General features: G+C 61.2%; 1 protein-coding gene across 1 annotated transcript in view; it reads left to right on the top strand.

Annotated features, from left to right (window-relative positions):
* The window catches only part of GLI2 (GLI family zinc finger 2), a 231,884-nt gene that overhangs the window by 198,414 nt on the left and 11,901 nt on the right, over positions 1 to 21,569 (top strand). Inside the window, exons 5-10 of the mRNA XM_036320640.1 lie at positions 2,780 to 2,965; positions 10,840 to 11,041; positions 12,252 to 12,465; positions 13,301 to 13,423; positions 16,508 to 16,642; positions 20,973 to 21,122. Coding sequence (XP_036176533.1) covers positions 2,780 to 2,965; positions 10,840 to 11,041; positions 12,252 to 12,465; positions 13,301 to 13,423; positions 16,508 to 16,642; positions 20,973 to 21,122 — 1,010 coding nt within the window. The remainder of the gene's footprint in view (positions 1 to 2,779; positions 2,966 to 10,839; positions 11,042 to 12,251; positions 12,466 to 13,300; positions 13,424 to 16,507; positions 16,643 to 20,972; positions 21,123 to 21,569) is intronic.

The following is a 21,569-nucleotide window of genomic DNA, read 5'->3' on the forward strand; positions in this document are numbered from 1 at the left end:
AGCATATAAATGTCTAATCACTCATGCACTTGAGACTAACATAATGCTGTATGTCACCTGTAGTTGAAAAAAAAAAAGTTTAAAAACAATAAGCAACCCGGTGAATCTTCTCAAAACCTGCCCACAAAACCTTCCCCTGCACCCTCAGTCAGTGCCAGAGAGGCCATGGCTGTGTGCACTGAGCCCGTGGGCAGAGGCCCCAGAACCACGGCCCACGCATCCCTTGTCCCCAACTGCACCTCCCCACCTCCCAGTGTGACCAAGAGTGAAGCTGAACTCCAGGCCCAAGTGTCCAGTGAGAGAACTCAGCCTGCCCGGGTCCAGGAGGCGCCCTGCGGCACCGCTTCCCCCCTCTTCCCCCCCAACCCCCCCGATTCACCAAAGAGAAACCGCACCAGGCAAAGGGTTGGAGCCCCAGGCCCTGAACACTGCTGCTCGGTCAGAACCCAGCCCTGCGCTCAGCGTGGTCCCGCCTGGCCTTGACCGAGCTGAGGTGTCTGGAGGGGGTGTGTGCTGCGCCTGCCTCCCCTCGTGGACAGCGGGTGGTGCCCCGCCTCTCCTGATGGCCCGTGCCAGGCGACTGGAGCACGACGGTGCAGGCCCTGATATCCACATGTGGTGTCGCCGGCTGTGTGGTGCCCCCAGGGGAGAAGGCCAGGTCTCATCCTGAACCCGAGAGCAGGCCTGGCTGGGGAGAGGGCCTCTGTGGATGTGGTTCCCTCAGGAATTTTGAGATGAGATCATCCGGGCTGGTCCACTCAGGCCTAAATCCAAGGACAGATGTCCTTACAAGACACACAGGTGAGAAGACACAGAGAAGGGAGTGATGTTGCACAGGCCAAGGAAGCCAGAAGCTGGAGCAGCCAGGAGCGATTCTGCCCGACAGTCTCGGAGGGAGGGCGCTGCAGCACCTGGTTGTGGGCTTCTGGCCTCCAGGCCGCGAGGGAGTAAAACTGGTGCTAGCAGTGCTTACACCAAGGCTGGCTCACTTGTCACAGCACCTGGGAGCTAGTGCACACTCACTGTGGGGGAGGGGTTAGAGGAGCGTGGGGTGTCTAGGGAGGGCCAGGAGCCGAGCATGCTCCTGGGGACCTATGGGCCAGGGATCGCCGTGTGGCCCGTGAAGAGCCAGTGGCTGGACAGGCTGCCCTCAAGGGAGACTCAAGTTGACCGAGCACTGACTTTAAGCTGGATTTTGATGTAAACATTGAGGTGACTCCTACCACCCCTGCTTACCCGATCCCACACCCATGAGAGCCCGATGGGCCAGCAGAGAGGCTGTGGCTACTTTGCATGACCCTGCCCCCTCTGGTGGGCCAGACACCCGGAGGCCTCACTGGCCCTGGCCCAGCCCCCAGGAGACTGGGGAGCCTGTCCGGCCACCAGGCAGCATCAGCCCAGCGCCTGCTGGCACGAGGCAGCATCTGCCAGACCACGTGTGCCCGAGGGTGAATGGGCACCTGGGGAAGACTTCAGGGAGGAGGGGGCAGGCGACGAGGGAGACAAGGGCGTTTTCTTCATGGACGACAGGCAGAGGCCTTGAAGCGCTGGGGCTGAAGGCCAGGCTCTCTCTAGAGGACGCAGAGGAGACAGGGAAGAGGAGGAGGAGGAGGAGCAGGAGGGGGAGGAGATGGAGGAGGGGGAAGAGGAGGAGATGGGGAGGGGGGAGGAGGAGATGGAGGAGGGGGAAGAGGAAGAGGAGATGAGGGATGGGGAGGGGAGGGGGAGGAGGGGATGGGGGAGGGAGAGGGGGAGGAGGAGGAGGAGGAGGAGGAAGAGAAGATGGGGGGCAAGGGGGAGGGGGAAGCCTCTTCTGCTGCCAGCTTCTCTCTCCAGCCACAGGAGGTCTCCCCTGGTATTTGCAGGACTGATGGCAGGGGCGTGGGCGCAGTGGTTGGGAACTTGAGCTCTAGATCCAGGCCCCTGCTGTGTGACCTTGGGCAGGACCCCTGGCCCTCTAAGAGCTAAGGGAGGTAAAGGCGACACTGCTTGCGGTGAAATCAGAGAGTGACTGACTCCCTCTCACTGCACCTGCACAGACCCGCGGGCGCTCCGCACAGCCTTGTGCTACAATCATTAGTAAGACCTGGAGTGGTGGGCATTATTGCCCCAGTTCTGCAGACCTGGTACAAGCTAGGATTCGCCCTGGGTATGTGTGGTTTCCAAACCCCCCATCCTTTCCCTGGCACCACAACCCTGAGGGCCAGGCCCCCTGAGAACTGATGTGTGCCCATCCTGTCTCTGCTAAGGCCTGGGCAGGGCTGCGCGAGGGCTGGAGGCAGACAGCCCGCTCTGCAGCCGCTGGACAGGGAGCTGGTGGCCTGTGGCAGGCGAGGGGCTCTATCTAGCCAAGCCCGGCAGCTCTTTGCTGCGCTCTCACCTGGAATGCGCAGCGGCACTGCCAGGCAGCCCACCGTCTGCTGCCCTGGCACTTTCGTTTGTATCTTTCCTATGAAGCCTCGGCTGTAGCATGGGCCCTGTGGCCCTGAGCTGTGGGCTTCTGCGGGGCTTGGAGGGGAAGGAGAGGGTGGGGCTATGGCTTTGGTGAAGTGGAGGATGCAGAGCTGAGGCCGGGCTGGCCGCCCGCCCTATGGCAGCAACATGCCCACCCACTTGGCCTGCTCGGTGCGGACATGGGGCCGGGGGAGGGGCACGCAGAGGACAAGGGATGGACTTGAGGACACTGAGGGGAACTCCTCAGGCCAGGCGGTAGGTCTCTTTTTTCTTCCTTTGCCAGATTCTGATGGCTTCTTTCTTTCTCCCTCCTCTCTGCCCACAGTGGTCCATGAGCACCTTAAGGAGAGGGGGCTGTTTGGCCTCCCCCCGGCAGGCACCAACCCCTCAGACTATTACCACCAGGTGGCCCTCATGGCGGGCCACCCCACATCATACGGGGACCTGCTCCTGCAGACGGGGGGCGCCACTGGCACCCCCCACCTCCACGACTACCTCAATCCAGTGGACGGTGAGTGCTGGGCCAGGTGGTGGCAGGGAGCAGGATGGGAGGGGGCTGACGGTGCCCCCAGGGGCTGAGGCGGGTGCTTGCTGCTCCTTTGCGGGTAAGGAGCCCTAAGGATGGGTCTGGATTTACCCCAACCCCTGCCAGGACTGTGTCCACAGGGGCCAGGCCTGAGCCACACACACATACTCAGTGAGTGTCTCGGGGATCGCAGACACTGCAGGGGACGGAACACACGCCTCTGCCTTCGGGGACAGGTGGGCAAAGCCGGAGGGGCGGCCGCGTGCAGTGCGGGCGCGACTTTAAATGAGGAAACCGAGACACCTTCACGGGGAAGGTGATATTTGAACAAAGAATTGAAAAAAGTGAGCCCGGCGGAAATATGCAGGAAGAGTGACCCAGCGGGCGGACAGCGGGTGCGGGGCCTGAGGCAGCGGGCCTGCTGAGCTCACGAGGCGGCCGGGAGGCCCGTGTGCCTGGCACCCCGTGAGCCGGGCAGCAGCGGGGTGCCGCGCTCTGGGGCTGCTTCTGCAGGCTGCTCGGGGCTTGGTGCGACGTTGGCTTTCGTGGGGAGTGGGAGGGGGCCCTCAGAGAGGGTTGGACAGAGGAGTAACGAGGTCCGACATATTCTAAAAGGACCCTCGCTCTGACTGCTGCTCTGAGGATACATGTAGGAGCTGCGGGGAAGCAGCAGTGGGTTAGTAGAGGGAAAGGCGGTCACGTATCGGACAGATTTAAGGTGGAGCTGGAAGTTCATTGCCAGGTCAGATGTGGAGCTAGGGAGGGAAAAGGACGGCCACACAGTTCCATCCGTGGGCTGGGGCAGAGCCGCGCCCGCACTCCTGAGGCCTGGCTGTGGCCCACCCCCTCCAGGAAGCCTGCAGACGCGCTCCCCACCCCCGCTGGCTTTCCTCTCTCTGCCCGCTCAGTGCGCACTCGCAGGAGCCATCAGGCGGTTCCTGAGCCCCTGAGCCAGGGGTGGGCAAACTTTTTGACTCGAGGGCCACAGTGGGTTCCTAAACTGGACCGGAGGGCCGGAACAAAAGCATGGATGGAGTGTTTGTGTGAACTAATACATGCTAACACTGCTGCTGGTGAAGGAGCGGAGGGGAGAGCAAGAGAACCCTCCGCTCTTTCGGCTCCGCGGGCCGGATACAACAGCCGAACGGGCCGGATCCGGCCCGCGGGCCGTAGTTTGCCCACGGCTGCGCCTGCTTGTCCCCAAAGGGTGTGCGGGCCGAGCACTGGAGCCCTCCCTCATTTATTGTCCACGTTACGCTCGATGCTCCCTGAGGGACGTGACGGGAAGTTGCTCCCTGGGTCTGCCCCCCACCCCAGCCCGCACCCCCTCCCCATGCCTCCCCCAGCACTGGGCACATGGTGTAGAGAGTGAAGCGCAGCCTGCTGGCCCCGTGCGTGCTGGCCACATGCCCCCTTCTCTCCTCCCACCTTCCCTGCGGGTGCTCCCATGGGAGCCGGAGGGTGACAGCAGGTGGTGAGGTTGTGCACCTGTGACCTGACGAAGCTAGAAACCAGACAACCGCATACAGGGCATAAAACTGGACCGTGTGTCCCATAAGCCATGTCCTACCGTCAGGTGACCCCAAACTGGTCCCACCTCCCAGGGCCTCAGTGTGGACGGACTGGGCCAGCTGGACAGTGGGCAGGCACAGAGAAGCTGGCCGCAGGGTCAGGTGGAGCAGGTGTCCCGAGGGCAGGAGAGGCGCGAGCACCTGCTGTGAGGAGAATTGCCTCTGTCCTGGGCCCTCCCGCACATTCTCCCACGTGACGCCCCAGCCACCTCCTGAGGCTGGAAGTATAACCCTGCTTAAAATGAGCCAACGGGTTCCCAGCCCAGGTGACTTGCCCAGGTGGCAAGTCAGGGTTCCAAGCCCCTATCTGTTTGTCACTGGCATCTTGGCTTTTCCTGGGCCCACCACCTCCACGCAGCCCGGCACATCTGACCAGCCGGTGAACCATGGCCTCAGGGAGGGCCCCCTGGACCAGCTGTGTTCCAGCTCAGCCCAGAGCAGCGGGGCCACACCAGGGCGCTTGTCAGGGTGGCGGTGAGCAGTGAGCTGAGGGCACACCTAGGCCAGCGCCTGCCTGTGGTGGGACCAGGAAGGTCTGGGCAGTGACACCGGCCCTGCATGCTATGTGAACTGGATAAGATCTTGTGTGTGAACCTGTCTCGGTGCCTGGCCTATAGTATGTGCTCAGTTAACGGTAGTTTAAATGTCTTGCCACCAGTATCTTTTTCCGTCTTTCAAGTGGGAAAGATGAGGCTGGGGGGAAGGCCACTGGAACCATGTCACAGTTTGAATTTCACCCCGAGGGTGACTAGGAGCCCCAGGGTGTGACTGCCGAGTGACCAAGGGGTAAGTGGTCAACGAGAGGCAGGCAATGAGCCTGAGCCGAGAGGCCGTTCTGGGAAGGCGGGCACACAGCACTGCCGCCACCGCTGCATCCAGACTCCCCCAGACAGCTCCCGCTCCTGCCTGCCGTGCCCTCCCTGCAGGCCGGCCTGGCTCCATCCTGCACGGTGTCCTTGGACCCGGGTCAGTTGGCACATCTCCTGGTACAATGCCCCAGTCCTACCCAGCCCAGCTGCCCGTCCTCCATGCCCGCCTCGGGGCCCGAGGAGCTCCGACTGCACTGGCTGGCACTTCTGTGTCTACACGCTGGGTCTGAGCTTAGCTGCCAGGGAGCAGGCCTCTGCGTCTGTGGGTGAGCTCACGCGTGAGTGGCAGTCACAAAGCACCTGGGATAGGAAGATGCAACTCATTCGGGAAGAAACAGCTGGAAAAGAGCTGTCAGCTTGCAGGGCACTGGGGCGGGGCTGGGCACAGGGCAGCTTTGTGTCCTGGGCACTCAGCATTGGGCCACACGTCGGGCGGGGCTGGGCATCAGACCTGGAAGGCAGGGAGTGTGAGGAGGTGGCTCACAGTGGCACAGGACACCCAGCTCGGGTCGGCTGCCGCTGACTAACTCATCACACCAACTGCCGTCGCCCTGCCCCTCGGTCCTGAGAACGCCCGGGCTCAGGGCTCAGGCGCAGAGGGAGGCATCGCCATCCAGCTCCGGCCTGGGAGGCATCTCAGCTTCTCAGGCCGAGTGAGGCGCCATTCTAGATGCGAGGGACACAGTGAGGCCCTGCCGGTCGCATCCTCCCGCATGGCGCTGCTCCGTGTAAGCTCCTGGCAGGACAAAGGCCACCCCCCCTCCTCAGCCTCCTCTCTCAGCACCTCCTTCACAGCCCAAGAGGAGGCAGAACAGTGGGGCAGAGAGAACTTTCCGGGGCTTTGACTGTCAAGCCAGGGTGTGGGACGGGGTCTGTAGGCTGAGGCTGCCTGGGAGGGTGTGGGATGGCTTCTGGGGCCCGCATCCAGCAGAACAGGCCCCGTCCACTCATTGGCAAACCAACGGCAAAATTTCACCTCGGACAATGGCCATCTGCACACTTCTTTATTTAATACTTTTAATAGACTCGCCTTTGGGGGTTGAAGAAATGGATGCTAAAATGGAACTTAGCATTTTTTTAAAATGGGAAACCTGATCATATTTGAGGAAGGCGTCCCTGTCTCTGTCTCCATCGAGCCTAAAATAATCTCATGTATACAGGCAGGCACCCTCCGTAGGGGAAAGCATGGCGTGGGGAGGGGAGGCAGAAGGGGGAACGCCCTGGTGGGGCGCCTGCTGAGAGCCCAGACTGCAGGCCCCCCAGGGAGGCCAGGCTGGGGCAGGAAAGCGCATCTCCCTGCAGCCCGGCCCCTCTGCTGGGAGCTCTGGCCTCCTGGGGCCGGTGGAGCTCGCTGCCTCTGGTTCCTAAAGGATCTGACTTGTCGCCGGAGAGCACGGAGCGGGGCGGGGGCGTTGGAAGGCAACAGATAACCAGTCAGGGACCCACAGGTACCCTCTGCCGAGGGCTCTCTGGAGAGCGGGATTCTCTCGCCGTCATCAGCGCCCTAAAGTGGAATTTCCTCGTGTTGTCGGTTGAATATCGGTGATTTACCAGCGGCTCAGCTGCTGCCGCACTCCCTCCACTCCCACCGCATTGGGAAGATGGAAGTGTTTCCGATTGAAATGTTGTCTGTTTACAGCCCATACCTCCTCCAGGCTGTATATTTTATTGTCATATTGACACTAATTTGACTCGGATGTCACCTCCGTTCTGACGCCCGTGCTTTATGCTGCCTGTGGGTCCAGGGGGGTTTCAGAAACCAATTACATTGATCACACCGCAGCGAGGCGGGCGGAGCTGACGGAGGGACCATGGCGGCCCCGAGGCAGGCAGTTCTGGCCAGCCGCCGCCGAGGAGAGGCCTGGCCGGGGCCCGGGGCAGGCTGCCGTGCTCAGGCACAGCTAGTGAGGCATGTGCGCCAACAGCCCTGTGAGACAAGCCTTCTGAAGTCACTGTACAGGTGAGGAAGCTGAGCTGGATCCCCACATCACAGAAGCAGGACCGGGGGCTGGTCAGGCTCTGAAGCCCAGACTCCCTCTTCACCCCATCAGGGCAGTGAGGGGCTGGGGCAGCTCAGTGGGCAGGGCCAGGTCCTTGGCCGGATATCCTTAGAGCCTCTCCTCGGTGAGTCCAGAACAGGTCTGGGTGAGAGTGGGCCGTGCAGAAGGACCCCCCACCACCGAGGACTCAGGGCCCAGGAGCTCGCCACAGGGCGCGGCCCGCTGTCCCCAGGGAGGGTGTGTCCCAGCCCGGTGCTGACAACAGTAGCATCTGGAGCAAAAATGGCTCCTGGGTCCTTGGATCCCTGCATCCCTCTGGCCGCCCTCAGCCCAAGTTCCTGGGACCAGAGGCGGTCCACCCAGAGCTATGGATATGCTGGTCAGTAGCCCACAGCCACCCGGAGGTAGGTGCTATTGGCCTGTTTTACAGGTGGGGGGCCAGCTCAGAGAGCTTCAGTGACTCACCCAAAGCCACCCAGTTCAGAGCTACCAGGCCAGATGGGAACCTGGGTCGCCTGGGCCCAGGGCTGTTCCCACATCTCCTGCCCTTCCCCGCCTTCCCAGGTAATGCAGCCACCCCCTGAGCACTCGGGACCACCTGGGCCAACCCAGCACAGGTGGCACCTAACGAACCCTGCTGGCAGGTAGCCAGCATTCCCATCTCGCACCTGGAAGCTGAGCTCCAGGAGCACAGGCCGGGGGTCCTCCTTGCTTGCAGACCCCGCGGCCTCCAGCCGCTGCCTGGCATACTGTCAACACTGCGCAAGGGTCTGCTGGGTGAGGAACAAACACATGAATGAGCAGAAGAAAGAACTAGTGGTGAGACAGGGTCTAGACGTGAGCAGCGGCTGGAATGGGCAGCGTCAGTCCCGCCTAGGTTAGGGCAGGCTGTGGCTGGTCGCCCGGAGGCCGTCGACGTCAGGACGGGCGCATCCACAGATGAGCGGATGCAGCGGCTCCACCAATTCTGGTCATAAATCACAGGGGAAGCCACGGGAAGTGAGTGCCAGGCTTTTCTTTCTGTTTAGTAATTTATCAAGGGAAGAGGCGCATTAATAAACACATTTCCCTCGAGGGGTAGGAATAACGGAGATGAATATCACTGTCAGATTTGGCCTGTTTCCTCTTGTTAAGGGTGCAAAGAGAGGGTGGAAATCCAAATATTAGCAAAACATTTTTGTAAAATTGCATCACAAAGATGTGTGTATTTCTGCTTTACATGATATGCTGTCTCCCCACACACATCTCCCCCTTTGCCAGCTGCTCCTAACGCTTTTGTTCTGACTCTGAGTTCCCTTTAAAGTGAGGGCTGGTGCGGTGTGACTCGGTGAATAAGAACGAAGAGGCTAGAGGATGCCCGACCGGGCAGGTGAGCGAGTGTGTAGTGACGCTGTGCTGAGGTGTGGCCCCGTCATCCTTTCTAGATTCGCTGTCCTTTGCCCCAGGCATCACTCTGGGCTCACCCTGCCCACCAGTCCTCCTGGCCCCTGACGAAGCTGAATCAACTCACAGTCCCCCTGTGGACGCTCTGCTGGATTTTAGGCACGATCCTTCCTACGCTCCCTGTGTTCTCACGACAGCCCTGCAAGCCAAGCACACTGCCCCCTGTGCAGACGGGCAAAGAGGGGCTTGTGGAGGCTGAGTAGCATGCGCCAGGGCAGCCACGAAGCATCAGGTTTGTGTGGCCGGCTGGCACAGGCTATGGGCCCCCACACGGTGTGTGTGTCCACCCCACCTCGCCAGGAGCACCCTCCCAGGATACCTCACCTCCCCACCCTGAGCAGACGCTGTGAGGTGGGGGGTTTTGGTGGCCATCTACCTGCCTTCCCGTCTGTTTCTCTGCCAAGGCTGCCGGGGACAAATGTTTTGCCATTTGTACCATGAGGCTGATAATAGCGCCTTCCGTATAGGGTGCTTATGAAGATGAAGCTACTTAACACTTACAAGTGTGTGTAGGGCGTGCTCCTATCCCTCTCAGGCATCCCCTGGGGGTCCTGGAGCGCATCTCCCGGGAGTCAGGCAAGACTGCTGGTCACGCATAACTGCAGGGCGGGCGGAGGACCTGCCCCTGCTGGGGCTCCCTGCCCCGGGGCTCTCCGGCCCTGGCTCCAGACAGCTCCTCCGCAGCCCCACCCCAGGCGAGGCCCTGTGTCTCCTCTGGACAACACAGCGGCCTAGAAATGGTCTGACATCACTGGACACATCTCCACACACCAGGGTTTCCACCCTGTTCAGACTCTCCGGAGCCCCGGTGTCCTCCGTGTAAAGGGGTCCCCTAGTCCAGGGCTGTGGTGAGGAGATGAGGGAGGCGTGAGAAGTGCTGGCACTCAGCAGGCGCATGTCAATTCTGTGGCCGCTGTGCCCTGCATTTTGGATACCTGTGTGGAACAGCCTCTCCCTGTGCCCTGCTGGCCCCTGCCCGCCCGTTCTCCAGTCAGTGGCCCCCGAGTTGGAGGGGTGGCCTGTAAACAACCCCAGTGGCTGCTTGAACATACCCTGTGCTCCCCACAGCCTGGCCCTGCCCCCCTATGCTGTGCTCCCCACAGCCTGCCCCCCCCCATGCTGTGCTCCCCACGGCCTGGCCCTGCTCGTGGTGCCTGCTCAGACAGGCTCAGACCGCATAGGACCTCTCCCCCAGGGACATACCAGGCTACCCTGGCCACAGAGTCACCCGATGGAATTTTCTACAACAATGAAAAAGCCTGTGACTCCTGCACACAGCAGTGCAGAGCAATCTCACAAACTAGCGCTGGATGAAGAAGCTGCATCAAATAGTATTTATAATCTCATCTACATGAATAGCAAATACTCAAAAATAGGAAGACTGAGCTGCCTTTTAGAGGTCAGGCCAGCTTGGGTGGGTCTGGACAGACAGAGGGGCTTCTGGGCACTGGCCAGGCCCTTTGTTTTGTTTTTAATCCTCACCAGAGGACATGCTTAGAGAGAGAGAGGGAGAGACACATTGATGTGAAGGAGAAACATCGATACGTTGCCTTCCATACATGCCCCAACTGGGGATTGAACCTGCAACCCAGGTATGTGCCCCGACTGAGAATCGAACCAGCAACCATTTGGTGCTGGCCTCATGGGTGGTTCACGTACCCTGTGCACTTGGCTGTCCTGCGTCAGGCACTGTGGGTCCAGCTGGTCCCTGCATCCCGAACAGGAAGGGCGCTGACGTTATTCAGTGCTCGGATTCACTCGAGCATCTGACCTGTGCTTCTTAAATCCTCACCACACCTCGTGTGGATCAGTCCATTTTATAGATGAGCAAACTGAGGCTGAAAGTGGCTAAGCCCTGGCCCAAGAGGACACCACTGGAGAATGGCAGAGCTGTCGTTCACCTGCAGTCCACCTGCCCCCTCACCTCCCCCCCCAAACACGTTTTGCTGATGTGCCTTGGGTTGGCTGTCCCACAGTGTCGCGTTTCTCCAGCCCACGGGTGACGCCCCGCCTGAGCCGCAAGCGGGCGCTGTCCATCTCCCCGCTGTCCGATGCCAGCCTGGACCTGCAGCGGATGATCCGGACCTCCCCCAACTCGCTGGTGGCCTACATCAACAACTCGCGCAGCAGCTCCGCCGCCAGCGGCTCCTATGGGCACCTGTCGGCGGGCACCCTCAGGTGAGCCCAGCCGGCAAGCGGGGCTGAGAGTTGGGAGCTGGACTGGGGACCAAGTAGGGAGGGTCAGCACTTTCACCAGAGAAGAAAGACAGGACTTCATGCCCCAAACACAATTTCTGGCGGGCCTGTCCTGAAAGATTCGATCCCAGTGAATCGAAGTCAAAGGTGATGTTCCTAGTATTTAAGGCGGCCAGGCCCCGGACCCGCTTGGGGGGACACAAGGGTGAGCGACACTGACCGGGGCCATGTGAGTGAGTCTCTGGCTGGCAGCAGGCTCCCACGTGGCCACCGCATGGCACACCCCAACCTCGTCAGCGCCACTAGCCCAGCCCCTCCGTTTGAGGACTTGGCTGACACCATGTGCTCCCCTTGCGCATCCCGAGAGGCCAGAGGTGTTGGGACTGCTGGGAGCGCTCGGCCCAGGACCCAGAGGTAGAAGTGGTAACAGACATCCGCTGTCTTTGCTGCACAGTAGATTCTGTCTAAACTCGGAGGCTTAAACAGCAGGCATTTGTCATCTCTGAGGGTCAGGGTGTGAGCTGGCTTAGCTTCGGTCCCGCGAGGCTGCCAGCCGTGGCTGCGGTCACCTGAGGATGATGGGGCCCGGGGGCCCGTTTCCAGGAGGCCCACACCTCTCAGGACACGGCCGCCGATCCCTGCCCTCCGTCGGGGTGGGATCTGAGGGAGCAGGGGGAGCCACGGCTCCTTTACGCTCAGCCTCGGGCCATCTTCTTCCCTCAGTGAGCTCTTCAGGAAGGAGGCTAGTGCGAGTGGCCGTGTAGACCCAAGTGCAGTAGGCGGGGAAGAAGAAGGGGCTGTGCCCCGGAGGGCTCAGGGCTCACTTCCTGGACGAGGGCTTTAGAATGGCTTCGGAGGTCAAGTGGGGCTCATAGAGAGCAGGGGTGCCCCTTGCGCCAGAGCCGTGAAGGGCCAGGGTGGGGTGGGAAGGAATCTGGGGGCCAACCTGCCAGGGTGAAGGCTGCCCCTGGGGCCGGGTCTGGAGGCTAAGCATGAAAGGCGAGGCCTGGGACAGCACAGTGGAGAGCCACTGCTGGTTCGGAGTGAGGCAGGGCCGTGGTGATGGTGAGGTGAGCACATGCCCATCCGATCCCTGGGTAAGGCCGTCTCTGCCCAGGAAGTATTGGCCTAGCGGAGCCCTGGTCCCCCTCCCTCTCCTCCGCTCCACCACCTCGTCTGCTCTTCTCTGCAGCCCAGCCTTCACCTTCCCCCATCCCATCAACCCCGTGGCCTACCAGCAGATCCTGAGCCAACAGAGGGGCCTGGGCTCGGCCTTCGGACACACACCGCCCCTGATCCAGCCCTCCCCCACCTTCCTGGCCCAGCAGCCCATGGCCCTCACCTCCATCAGCACCACGCCCACCCAGCTCAGCGGCAGCAGCAACTGTCTGAACGACGCCAGCCAGGTAGGCGGGTGCAGGGCGCAGAGCGGGCCAACTGATACTCCGACTCCACGAGGGCTGGCAGTCCCATCTCACACTGGCCACGTGCGGGAGGACTCGGGGTGCAGGTGTGGCTCGGGGTGCCTTCTGTGGAGAGGCCACAGGATTGAAAGGCCTGGGCTGGATGAGGCTGGGTGGGAGGCCTGGGAGGGGTCCTGACACCGCTCCCACTCCTGTGGCAGCGCCCAGCCTCAGTTCTGATGTCCCTGTGCAGTAGACAGGTAAGTAGATGGGGAAACCTGAATTCGCAGTCAGCACAGTGTGGGTGCTCCGAGCCCAGAATATGAAATGGATTAATGAATAGTAACACCGTGCAGTTTAGTTTTGGAGCATGGATTCACCAAAGACCATCTTTTTAAGAAATTCTTTAATTTTATGTTTTAATTGCAGTTTACACCCAATATTATTTTGTATTAATTTCGTGTGTAGAGCTTATTGGTTAGGTAATCATATACTTTATAAAGTGACCCCCGATACTTCCAGCACCCACAATGTCACCGACTATGTTCCCTGTGCCGTGCGGTACATCCCCGTGAACCCCTGCTGCTCAGTCCCTTCCCCTTTTCACCCCGTCCTCCGAGCCCCTTCCCAGAGAGGCCGCTGTTCCGCTGCCGCGGACGTGGCGCGAGCTGCTGGCAGGCCCTCCGGGCTCTCTCCTGGCCGTGCCCCTGCCTGGAAGGACTCAGTTTCTCCCACTCCAAACACAAGGGTTGGCCTGGATAGGCTGTGTGCGGAGGGTCCGGAGGTTTGGGGTGTCCTCCCTGCCCCCAGTGACAGGCTCTCCTCTGCACCCCTTCAGAGCAAGCAGAGCAGCGAGTCGGCTGTGAGCAGCACCGTGAACCCCATCATCATCCATAAGCGCAGCAAGGTCAAGACGGAGGCCGAGGGCCTGCGACCAGCCTCCCCGGTGACCCTGACGCAGGTAACCTGCCCGCCACCCTCACGTCTCCAGGCTGGGCCAGGCCTCGTCCGCGAGGTCAGCAGCCTTGGGGCTGAGCCCCTGCTGGTGAAGGATGAGCAGGTGGCTGCCTGCAGGAACCAATGAGCAAATGACTGAACCAGGGTGGGCAGGCGGCGGTCCTGAGCTCAGGGAGGACCAGAGCTGTGTCCCCAGCACCCTGCACCTTACAGGCTCCTCAGACACACCCTGAATTGCCGGGCGGGAGTGGCTGGGTTGGTTGAGCGTCATCCCATGCACCGAAAGGTTGCTGGTTCGATTCCCCGTCAGGGTACATACCTGGATTTCAGGTTCAATCCCTGGTTGGGGCTAGTATGGGAGGCAACCAGCATTTCTCTCTTCTTCTCTCTCCTTTCCTCTCTCTAACATGTCATCAGAATGAGTGAATGGATGATATGGGGCTGCAGCTGTCTCGCCCCACCACTCCCCTCACCCCCATGCAGCACAAGCCCGAGGTGCTCATGTTCCCTGATGGCTCAGGCTCCTGTCCAGCGGCTCCCTCCCCCTGGAGCCCTGCCCCCTTCACTGCCACTTCAGCCTTTTCTGACCCTCCTGCAGAACTAGGAGCCCAGCCCAGCCCGGGCCACTCTGCTGCCTTCTGCACTGCACCGGGCGCTGGGGGAGGGGCCCTCTGGGGAAGGGTCTGGTTGGGTTCCAGGCCATCAGGGTCTACACTGGGCCTGGTGCACGGTAACTATGAAATCTATTTCCAAGGACTCCATGCACATGTGAGGGAACGAGTGTGTGGTGACGGGGAAGGACAAGGAAGGTGAGGGACGGAGCGACCCACAGCCGGGGTGGTCCTGTGGGGCTAAGACCCTGTGCAGGTCCCTTGGGAGACCCTGCCTCCTGGTCCAACACCCGAGAGGACAGGCAGACAGTCCAACTCTTGCAGCAGAGGCTGTGGGGGAAGAGCTCAGGGTGAGTGCTGGCCGCGCAGACGAGCCTCCCACCCGTCTCTCACGGTGGCCTGGCCTCCATCCGTTACTACCCTGTCACAGCGCTGACACCAGCGGTGCTCAGGCCTCCTGTCCCTGCCTCCCTGCCTCTGTCACACCATCCTTTATCAGACTGCGAGCCATTGGGCATGCTCCGGGCACTTAATTTTTATGAAATATTGGGTTCTGTTACTGTCAGGCAGACAGAGGAGCTGGTGACAAATGCTTCTCCCCTCGCTGACGCCAAAGCCTCTTAGTGTGATGCGTGGCTTCCACGGGGCGGCCCTCATCGGGCGGTGGGAATAGATGAGGGCGGCGCACGTCCTGGGGAGAGCAGCACGGGGAGCAACGAGGACGGGTAGAGGCCACACTGAGCACAGGGAGCTCCCCCTCCCCCGTCCCGTCCAGCTCCGGGCCCCGTAAGCCCTCTTGCCTGCCCAGCTGGGCTCCTCATTTGTGAAGGAGGAGAGCCATTTATCATGAGGAGGTTGTCACCGTGTCACTCTGTCCTAATTCAGTGACCCGGCTCCTGCAAGGTGGGTGGGCATGCTCTCCCTTGGCACAAAATGCAGCCCAGCCTCCCTCCCTGCCTCAGCCTCAAACCTGTGGGCTGGGAAGACACCCAGCGGCCCTGGGGGCCGGGTGCACCGCCGCCCCGCCATCCCCGTCCCCACACGCCTGTCCCCGCAGCCTCTTCTCTGAATCAGCAGAGCATGCAGTCCGGGCCCAGGTCCCCTGTGAGGGTGAGGGCGGAGCGGGCACGCGGTCCCGCTTTCTAAGGAGTCAGGCATGTGCCCCGGAGCTGCCGGGGGACTTCTTGCACTACACCTCGTTTTCCTCTTCAGAGCGCGTGCATTGGACACGTGCGTTGATTGGAAGGTGCGTTCACAAACAACCGAGGGCGGCCAGGAGGGCGGGTCCCTGGCCGCAGGGGCCGGGGTGCCGATGTCACCCCTCACCACAGAGCAGTGTGAGGAGTGAGGCTGAGTGTCTGGAGTCTGGGGGGGCTCTTGACTGTGGGGAGAGGTCTCCCCGTCAGCCTGAGCTATCATGTTTGCCCCAGAGGCTGTTTTGAAAGACAGAACATCTGTGCCAGTGGTAGGTAGTCTGAATGGGAAGCAGGTCATCCTAAGGTCGGCTCTGCCTGGCGCTGCTGGGAGCGGGCCGGCAGGCAGCCAGTGGGACATCGGGAGGCAGCGGAGCCGGGAGCCCTTGACGTCCTCGGCAGCGCCTCCTGGGCCTTCCTCCCGCCCTGGGCTCGGGTGCCTCCCTTCCACCAGCTCCCGTTCCCTCCCAGGCGGTGGCGCCGATTTATGCTCAGTCTGTTGCTGGTTTTGGAGTCAAACGTGTTGTCCCCTTTGAATTGAAGCACCTGTGACTGGGTGGAGGCCTGTCACCTTGAAATGGGCACGTGTGGGCTCCATGCCGGGGGGAGGGGGGGCTGGAGTCCAAGTCCAGGCCTCCACACTCGCTGTGTGTCTGGGAGGGCGAGGAGCCCTCAGAGCCTCCTTTCTGGCTGCAGCGCGGGAAGAAAGCCCCCATTGCAGGCTGTTCCACGGATCCGCTGCCGGGAGGACGTGCGAACACGTTCACCCAGCCGCGCGCTGTCCTGGGTTCAAATCCAGGTGTGCTGGGTGCCTGGGAGGAGAGGACAGTAAGAAAGTGAGAGGTCTGGAGGGCCAGGCCAGATGCCTGTTGGGTTTCTCTTGCCTCCTTGGAGAGCGGACCCTGTGACTAAAATGCCCCACCCCAGGGCCTGTGAGCCCACCAGGCTCTTCGCAGGGGAAACCAAGCTAAACAGCAAAGCCACTGCCTGCTCGCTCCAGCTCTCCTCGCCATGCCAGTTGACTCAGGATGTGGCGAGATGCCTTGGTGATGACAAGTTGGCATCGAGAGGAGGGAGGGGCCCAGGACGGCTGTGTGATGGGAGAATGATGGGTAGGAGCCCGCTGAGGAGGGGCTGGGAAAGCCGGTGCATGTGCGTGTGTGCGTGCCTGTGTGTGCACCTGCACAGCCCGGGGCCTGGGCACAGGCTGTGCAGAGCTGACGGCAGCCTCTGGGCAGGGCTGCTGCTGGCCAAGGCTCAGGGGTGTGCTCTGCTCCTCCCCAGGAGCAGCTGGCCGACCTCAAGGAAGACCTGGACAGGGACGACTGCAAGCAGGAGGCGGAGGTGGTCATCTACGAGACCAGCTGCCACTGGGAGGACTGCACCAAGGAGTATGACACGCAGGAGCAGCTGGTGCATGTAAGCCTCCCGGCCCCGTCACCCGGCGGGGCACGGCCTGGGCCCAGGGAGCCCGCAGCCTGCCAGGCCGCAGACAGAGGAGGGGCTGGAGGAGGAGGCTCCCAGGGGTGCCGTGTCCTCGAAGGTGGGCAGCATGATTCCTTATCCAGGCCTGTGTCTAAGAGGGGGCTTACAGATACATATGCAGTACAAGAGATTAGAAGAAAAACAAGGAAACAGGACAATTCAGGGGAAATGCGCAATAAAAGGGAGTCAGGAGTCCAGTTAGTATGCAAAGCCAAGTCCTCTGAGCTGTGGCTCATAGGTAAACCCTTTTCCTGGGGGTCCTGGCAACCAATGCAGAGAGGGCAGTGAGGCCAGCTAAGCCGGCCGGCATGGCAGAGTAAGCGCAATCCTGGCCCCGAAACCTGAAGGAAGTTCCTCCCGTAGAGGACGGAGTTGGCCATTTCCGCTTGGAGGCAGTGCTTAGCGACCCGCACAGGTGCAGGTGGCTGTCTCCGCCCGATCAGGGGGCTGCGTGAACATTCCCGGTACTGGCAGATCAGGAGGCCAGAGAAGACCACGCAGTGGGTGCCCGTCAGGGTGCGCCCTCGCCTTGGTCCTCACCGTAAGCTCTTCGATGGCGGCACCTGCTGTGGCAGCTGCGGGGCAGTTTGTGCAGTGGGAGGAGCAGGCGTGGGGCTCAGCGTGGAGGCACAGGCTTCAAACCACAGGCAGCGAAGTCTAATCAGGTGAGAACAGGCCACTCAACCTCCGTGAGCCGCAGAGTTCCTCCTGTGTGGGGTGAGTCCTACTGCACAGGGGTGTGGAGATGGAATATGACCCCAGAATAACCAGTTGGCAGAGAGCGCAGCCCATGCCTGGTCGCCCCTCCGCCTCCGTCTCCCTGTCCTCACACCAGCCCCAAGCGCCTCTCTTCTCCCCCCGGAAGAGAACTTAAATTCAAGAATAAGCCCCCACACCCCGTCCCAGCACACGCTCCTGGTGAAAGAGTGTCTGCAAAGATGAGCCCCACACTAAACTAGCAGTGCGACTGTGGGGTGGGGGGGGGCGCACACGCACATGCACACGCATGCCCGCACTGCACACGCACACGCACATGCACACGCGTGCCCGCACTGCTTGCACCCAGGAGCCACCCCGAGCGAGCGTCCTCCCCAGCGCTGGGAGCTCAGGTTGAGAGCACCGCCCACCCCGCCGCTTCCTCCATCTGTGCCACCGTTGCTCTCCAGTGCTGCGGGCTTCTCTTGTGTTTGGGTTTTTCCTCCCACATTCCCATCCAGGAGACACATGTCCTAGCGGACCATCCCCCAGCTCGCGTGGAACCTGTGAGGCAGGGTCTTGTCTATACTCTTTTCGTCAAGGAGTCCGAGGTGGAGAAGGGACGTGGGAGCTGAGTTATGGGACAGATCAGATTCGATTAGAGGAAGAAGGGGCGACGTCTGGGCCAGGCAGGGGCCAGGCAGAGTGAGACCAGGATGACAAGATGCGCTCAGTAATGAGTGAGTTGGCCCCAAGGAGCAGGGAGGGATTCCTCAAAGGAAGGCAGAGGGGTCCGGACGGGAAGGGGGGCTCCCGCTGCAGGCTCCCGCCTGTGCCTGGGCTGTCCCTGCGGCTGCAGGTGCGCACCTCGCCTCCGCCTGCCCCCAAAGAGCCAGCCCCACCAGCTCTGCCTGCTTCCCGGGAAGATGGATGGCGCCGGCGCACGGGCGGGCTGGAGCCCTCAGTCCATTATGAACAATTTGTCGCTAAGTAAACCAATAAGAAAAACTGCAAGGCATTGTCAGGGCGCACTCCCATCATTTGAAAGCCTTTAAAAATGGAAAGTGAGGCTAATAGAGAAGGTTCCCCTGGAAGCTCAAGGTGCTGTAGGTTTTACTTGCAGCCACGCTGGCGTTTGCGTGCCCGCCAGTGGGGCCTGCACTCAGGCACGCGGCCTCGGTGTCCAGCTCGGACAGCCTTGCGGGGTTCAAAGGTCCACAGCAGCATCGCCAGGAGAAGACCCTGCAGGCCACGAACACACCCGCGTCACTTTATGTTATGTAGGAGCAAACGCGTAAGAGACAGTGAAAGGAAACAGGTGACATTCATTTCAGTGATATGTTTTATTTAACCCAGTAAATCTAAGAGATTATCATTTCAACATGTAATCAGTATAAAACAAAATATTGGAACATTTGACATCCCTTATGTTTTCACTGTGTTTGAAACAGGTGTGTTACACTTACAGCCCCTCCCAGTTGGGAGCAGCCACATTTCAGGGGCTCAGAGCACAAGTGGGGAGTGACTGGCGCACTGGGCAGTGTGGGTCTAGAGGCGGAGGGGGGGATGAAAGCAAGCGGGAGCTGAGAACGAGAGAAGAGAGGGGCTGGAGAGGAGGGACTGCAGGACCTGATGTTCCACACCCCCCTCCCCGGGGAGGTAGGCCCAGCCTGACTGGCATACAGCAGGACAGGACTGGAGCCGAGGGCGAGGAAGGGGAGAGTGGGACCTGCGCTCCCTGCCTTTAGAGAGAAGCCCCAGTGGGAGGGAGCAAGGAGCAGTGTCCCCTGCACCACTGTGCGAGCCGCCACCACCACCTCTTTCCACCCCAGGTAGATACACAACCCAAAATGGGGACATGAAAGTCCCGGGGGCACCACCCACATGTCCGCCAGGCCCAGCTCAGGGGCAGTGAGTGACATGCCTGCTTCAGGGAGGACTGAGCTAAGGGGCAGTGACTGATATGCCTGCTTCAGGGAGGACTGAGCTAAGGGGTAGTGAGTGACACACCCCCTTCAGGGAGGACTGAGCTCAGGGGCAGTGAGTGACACGCCTGCTTCAGGGAGGACTGAGCTCAGGGGCAGTGAGTGGCACACCCCCTTCAGGGAGGACTGAGCTCAGGGGCAGTGAGTGACACGCCTGCTTCAGGGAGGACTGAGCTCAGGGGCAGTGAGTGGCACACCCCCTTCAGGGAGGACTGAGCTAAGGGGCAGTGAGTGACACGCCTGCTTCAGGGAGGACTGAGCTCAGGGGCAGTGAGTGGCACACCCCCTTCAGGGAGGACTGAGCTAAGGGGCAGTGAGTGACACGCCTGCTTCAGGGAGGACTGAGCTAAGGGGCAGTGAGTGGCACACCCCCTTCAGGGAGGACTGAGCTAAGGGGCAGTGAGTGACACGCCTGCTTCAGGGAGGACTGAGCTCAGGGCCAGTGAGTGACACACCCCCTTCAGGGAGGACTGAGCTCAGGGGCAGTGAGTGACACGCCTGCTTCAGGGAGGACTGAGCTCAGGGCCAGTGAGTGACACACCCCCTTCAGGGAGGACTGAGCTCAGGGGCAGTGACTGATATGCCTGCTTCAGGGAGGACTGAGCTCAGGGCCAGTGAGTGACACACCCCCTTCAGGGAGGACTGAGCTCAGGACTAGATAATCAAAGAAGGTGACTGTAACCCCAGTGTCTGCCCAGGCCCGCGTGCTGTTACCTGAGACCCAAAGCCTCCAGGCCCAAGGCTCCACATACAGGAGAAGCCACTCTGGGCGCCATATAGATGGTGAGGCCAGGGCAGATGACAGGTATGGGCGCAGGGTCAGGGAGGCAGGAAAGTTAGCCTTGTTCCTGCCCAGACCAGTGCTGGCCAAGACAGTCTGAGGACCACCTGCCCAGGTGGCTGCCTGCCTCGCTCTGCCCATTCGCCCCAGTGGGCCGCAAGCTGATGAGCAGGGTCCCAGTGCCGTGCTGACCGTGCCCAGTCACATGGTCGCTGGCAGCTCTGCTCCCTTCTCGGGCTGTGCTGTGCCAGGGGCAGTGCCACACGGTCCCAGGGTCCTCCGTGGGGGTCAGTCCCTGCAGCCACTAACAAGCTGGGCCTCTGTGCAAAGGGACAAAGCCGCCCTCTTACGGGTTATCAGGACGCAGATGGAGACCAGGACGCAATGACGTTTCCATTATAACAGAAACTTAATGTAAACACCTGGAACAACAGGGGAAAGCTCGGAGAGGCTTCTCAGGCACCCTGTCTGCCTCGCTGCAGTTAATTAGTGCCTACTGTGTGCAGCGCAGCCAGGAGCATCGTCGTGGCCACCAGTCCTCCATGGACTGGAGCCCGGAGCCCCGTCTGCGGTGAGCAGGGCACCTTTGACCATCTGGGATGGTCGCTTTGATGACTAATTGGGAAATGCAGCCGAGACATTAGCACACAGTATGTCTTCACTTGGTGGCCACTAACCACAGGAGGAGGTGCGGCCGGAGGGCGACCCGACAGAGTGGGCGGTGGTCTGTGGGGGTGGCCTGCGCTCAGCAGGGGTCCGAGGCGCTGGCCGGGCTCACCCCCTTCGGGGCTTGTTCCGGCAGCACATCAACAACGAGCACATCCACGGGGAGAAGAAGGAGTTCGTGTGCCGCTGGCAGGCCTGCACGCGGGAGCAGAAGCCCTTCAAGGCGCAGTACATGCTGGTGGTGCACATGCGCCGGCACACGGGCGAGAAGCCGCACAAGTGCACGGTGAGTGCGCCCTCCTCGCCCTCCCGCAGCTGCGCGGAGCGGCCCCAGCGGCTCTGAGCCGGGCTGAGCCCAGGGTCGGGCTGCTCGGTCTGCTCCTGCCCTGGGCCTTCCGCCTGTCTCGGTCCTTGAGGCCCCGCGCCTGCCTGTCGTCCAGAACTCGGTTCTCACTCAGGGCGTGCTGCAGCGGGAGTGTGACTGCCGCCCTCCCGGCACAGCTGGCCCACACTTCTCATGTCTTCTCGTGTCTGGGTGACCCACACAGGCTGTGGCTGGGCAGCACCTGCAGCCTGTGCCCTGCGCAGAGGAAAGCTTCACTGGGCGTCACGGCTTGAGCCATGAGGGGTAAAATCTCTGTTTTTTTAAGTGAACACAAATAGAAGCCCTCTCAGACAGCCTCCCTTATGGAGTGACGGACCTGGGATGATGATCGGTAAGGCCTTTTTCACA

This window comes from Myotis myotis, unplaced genomic scaffold, assembly GCF_014108235.1.
Source record: "Myotis myotis isolate mMyoMyo1 unplaced genomic scaffold, mMyoMyo1.p scaffold_m19_p_8, whole genome shotgun sequence".
NCBI lineage: Eukaryota > Metazoa > Chordata > Mammalia > Chiroptera > Vespertilionidae > Myotis > Myotis myotis.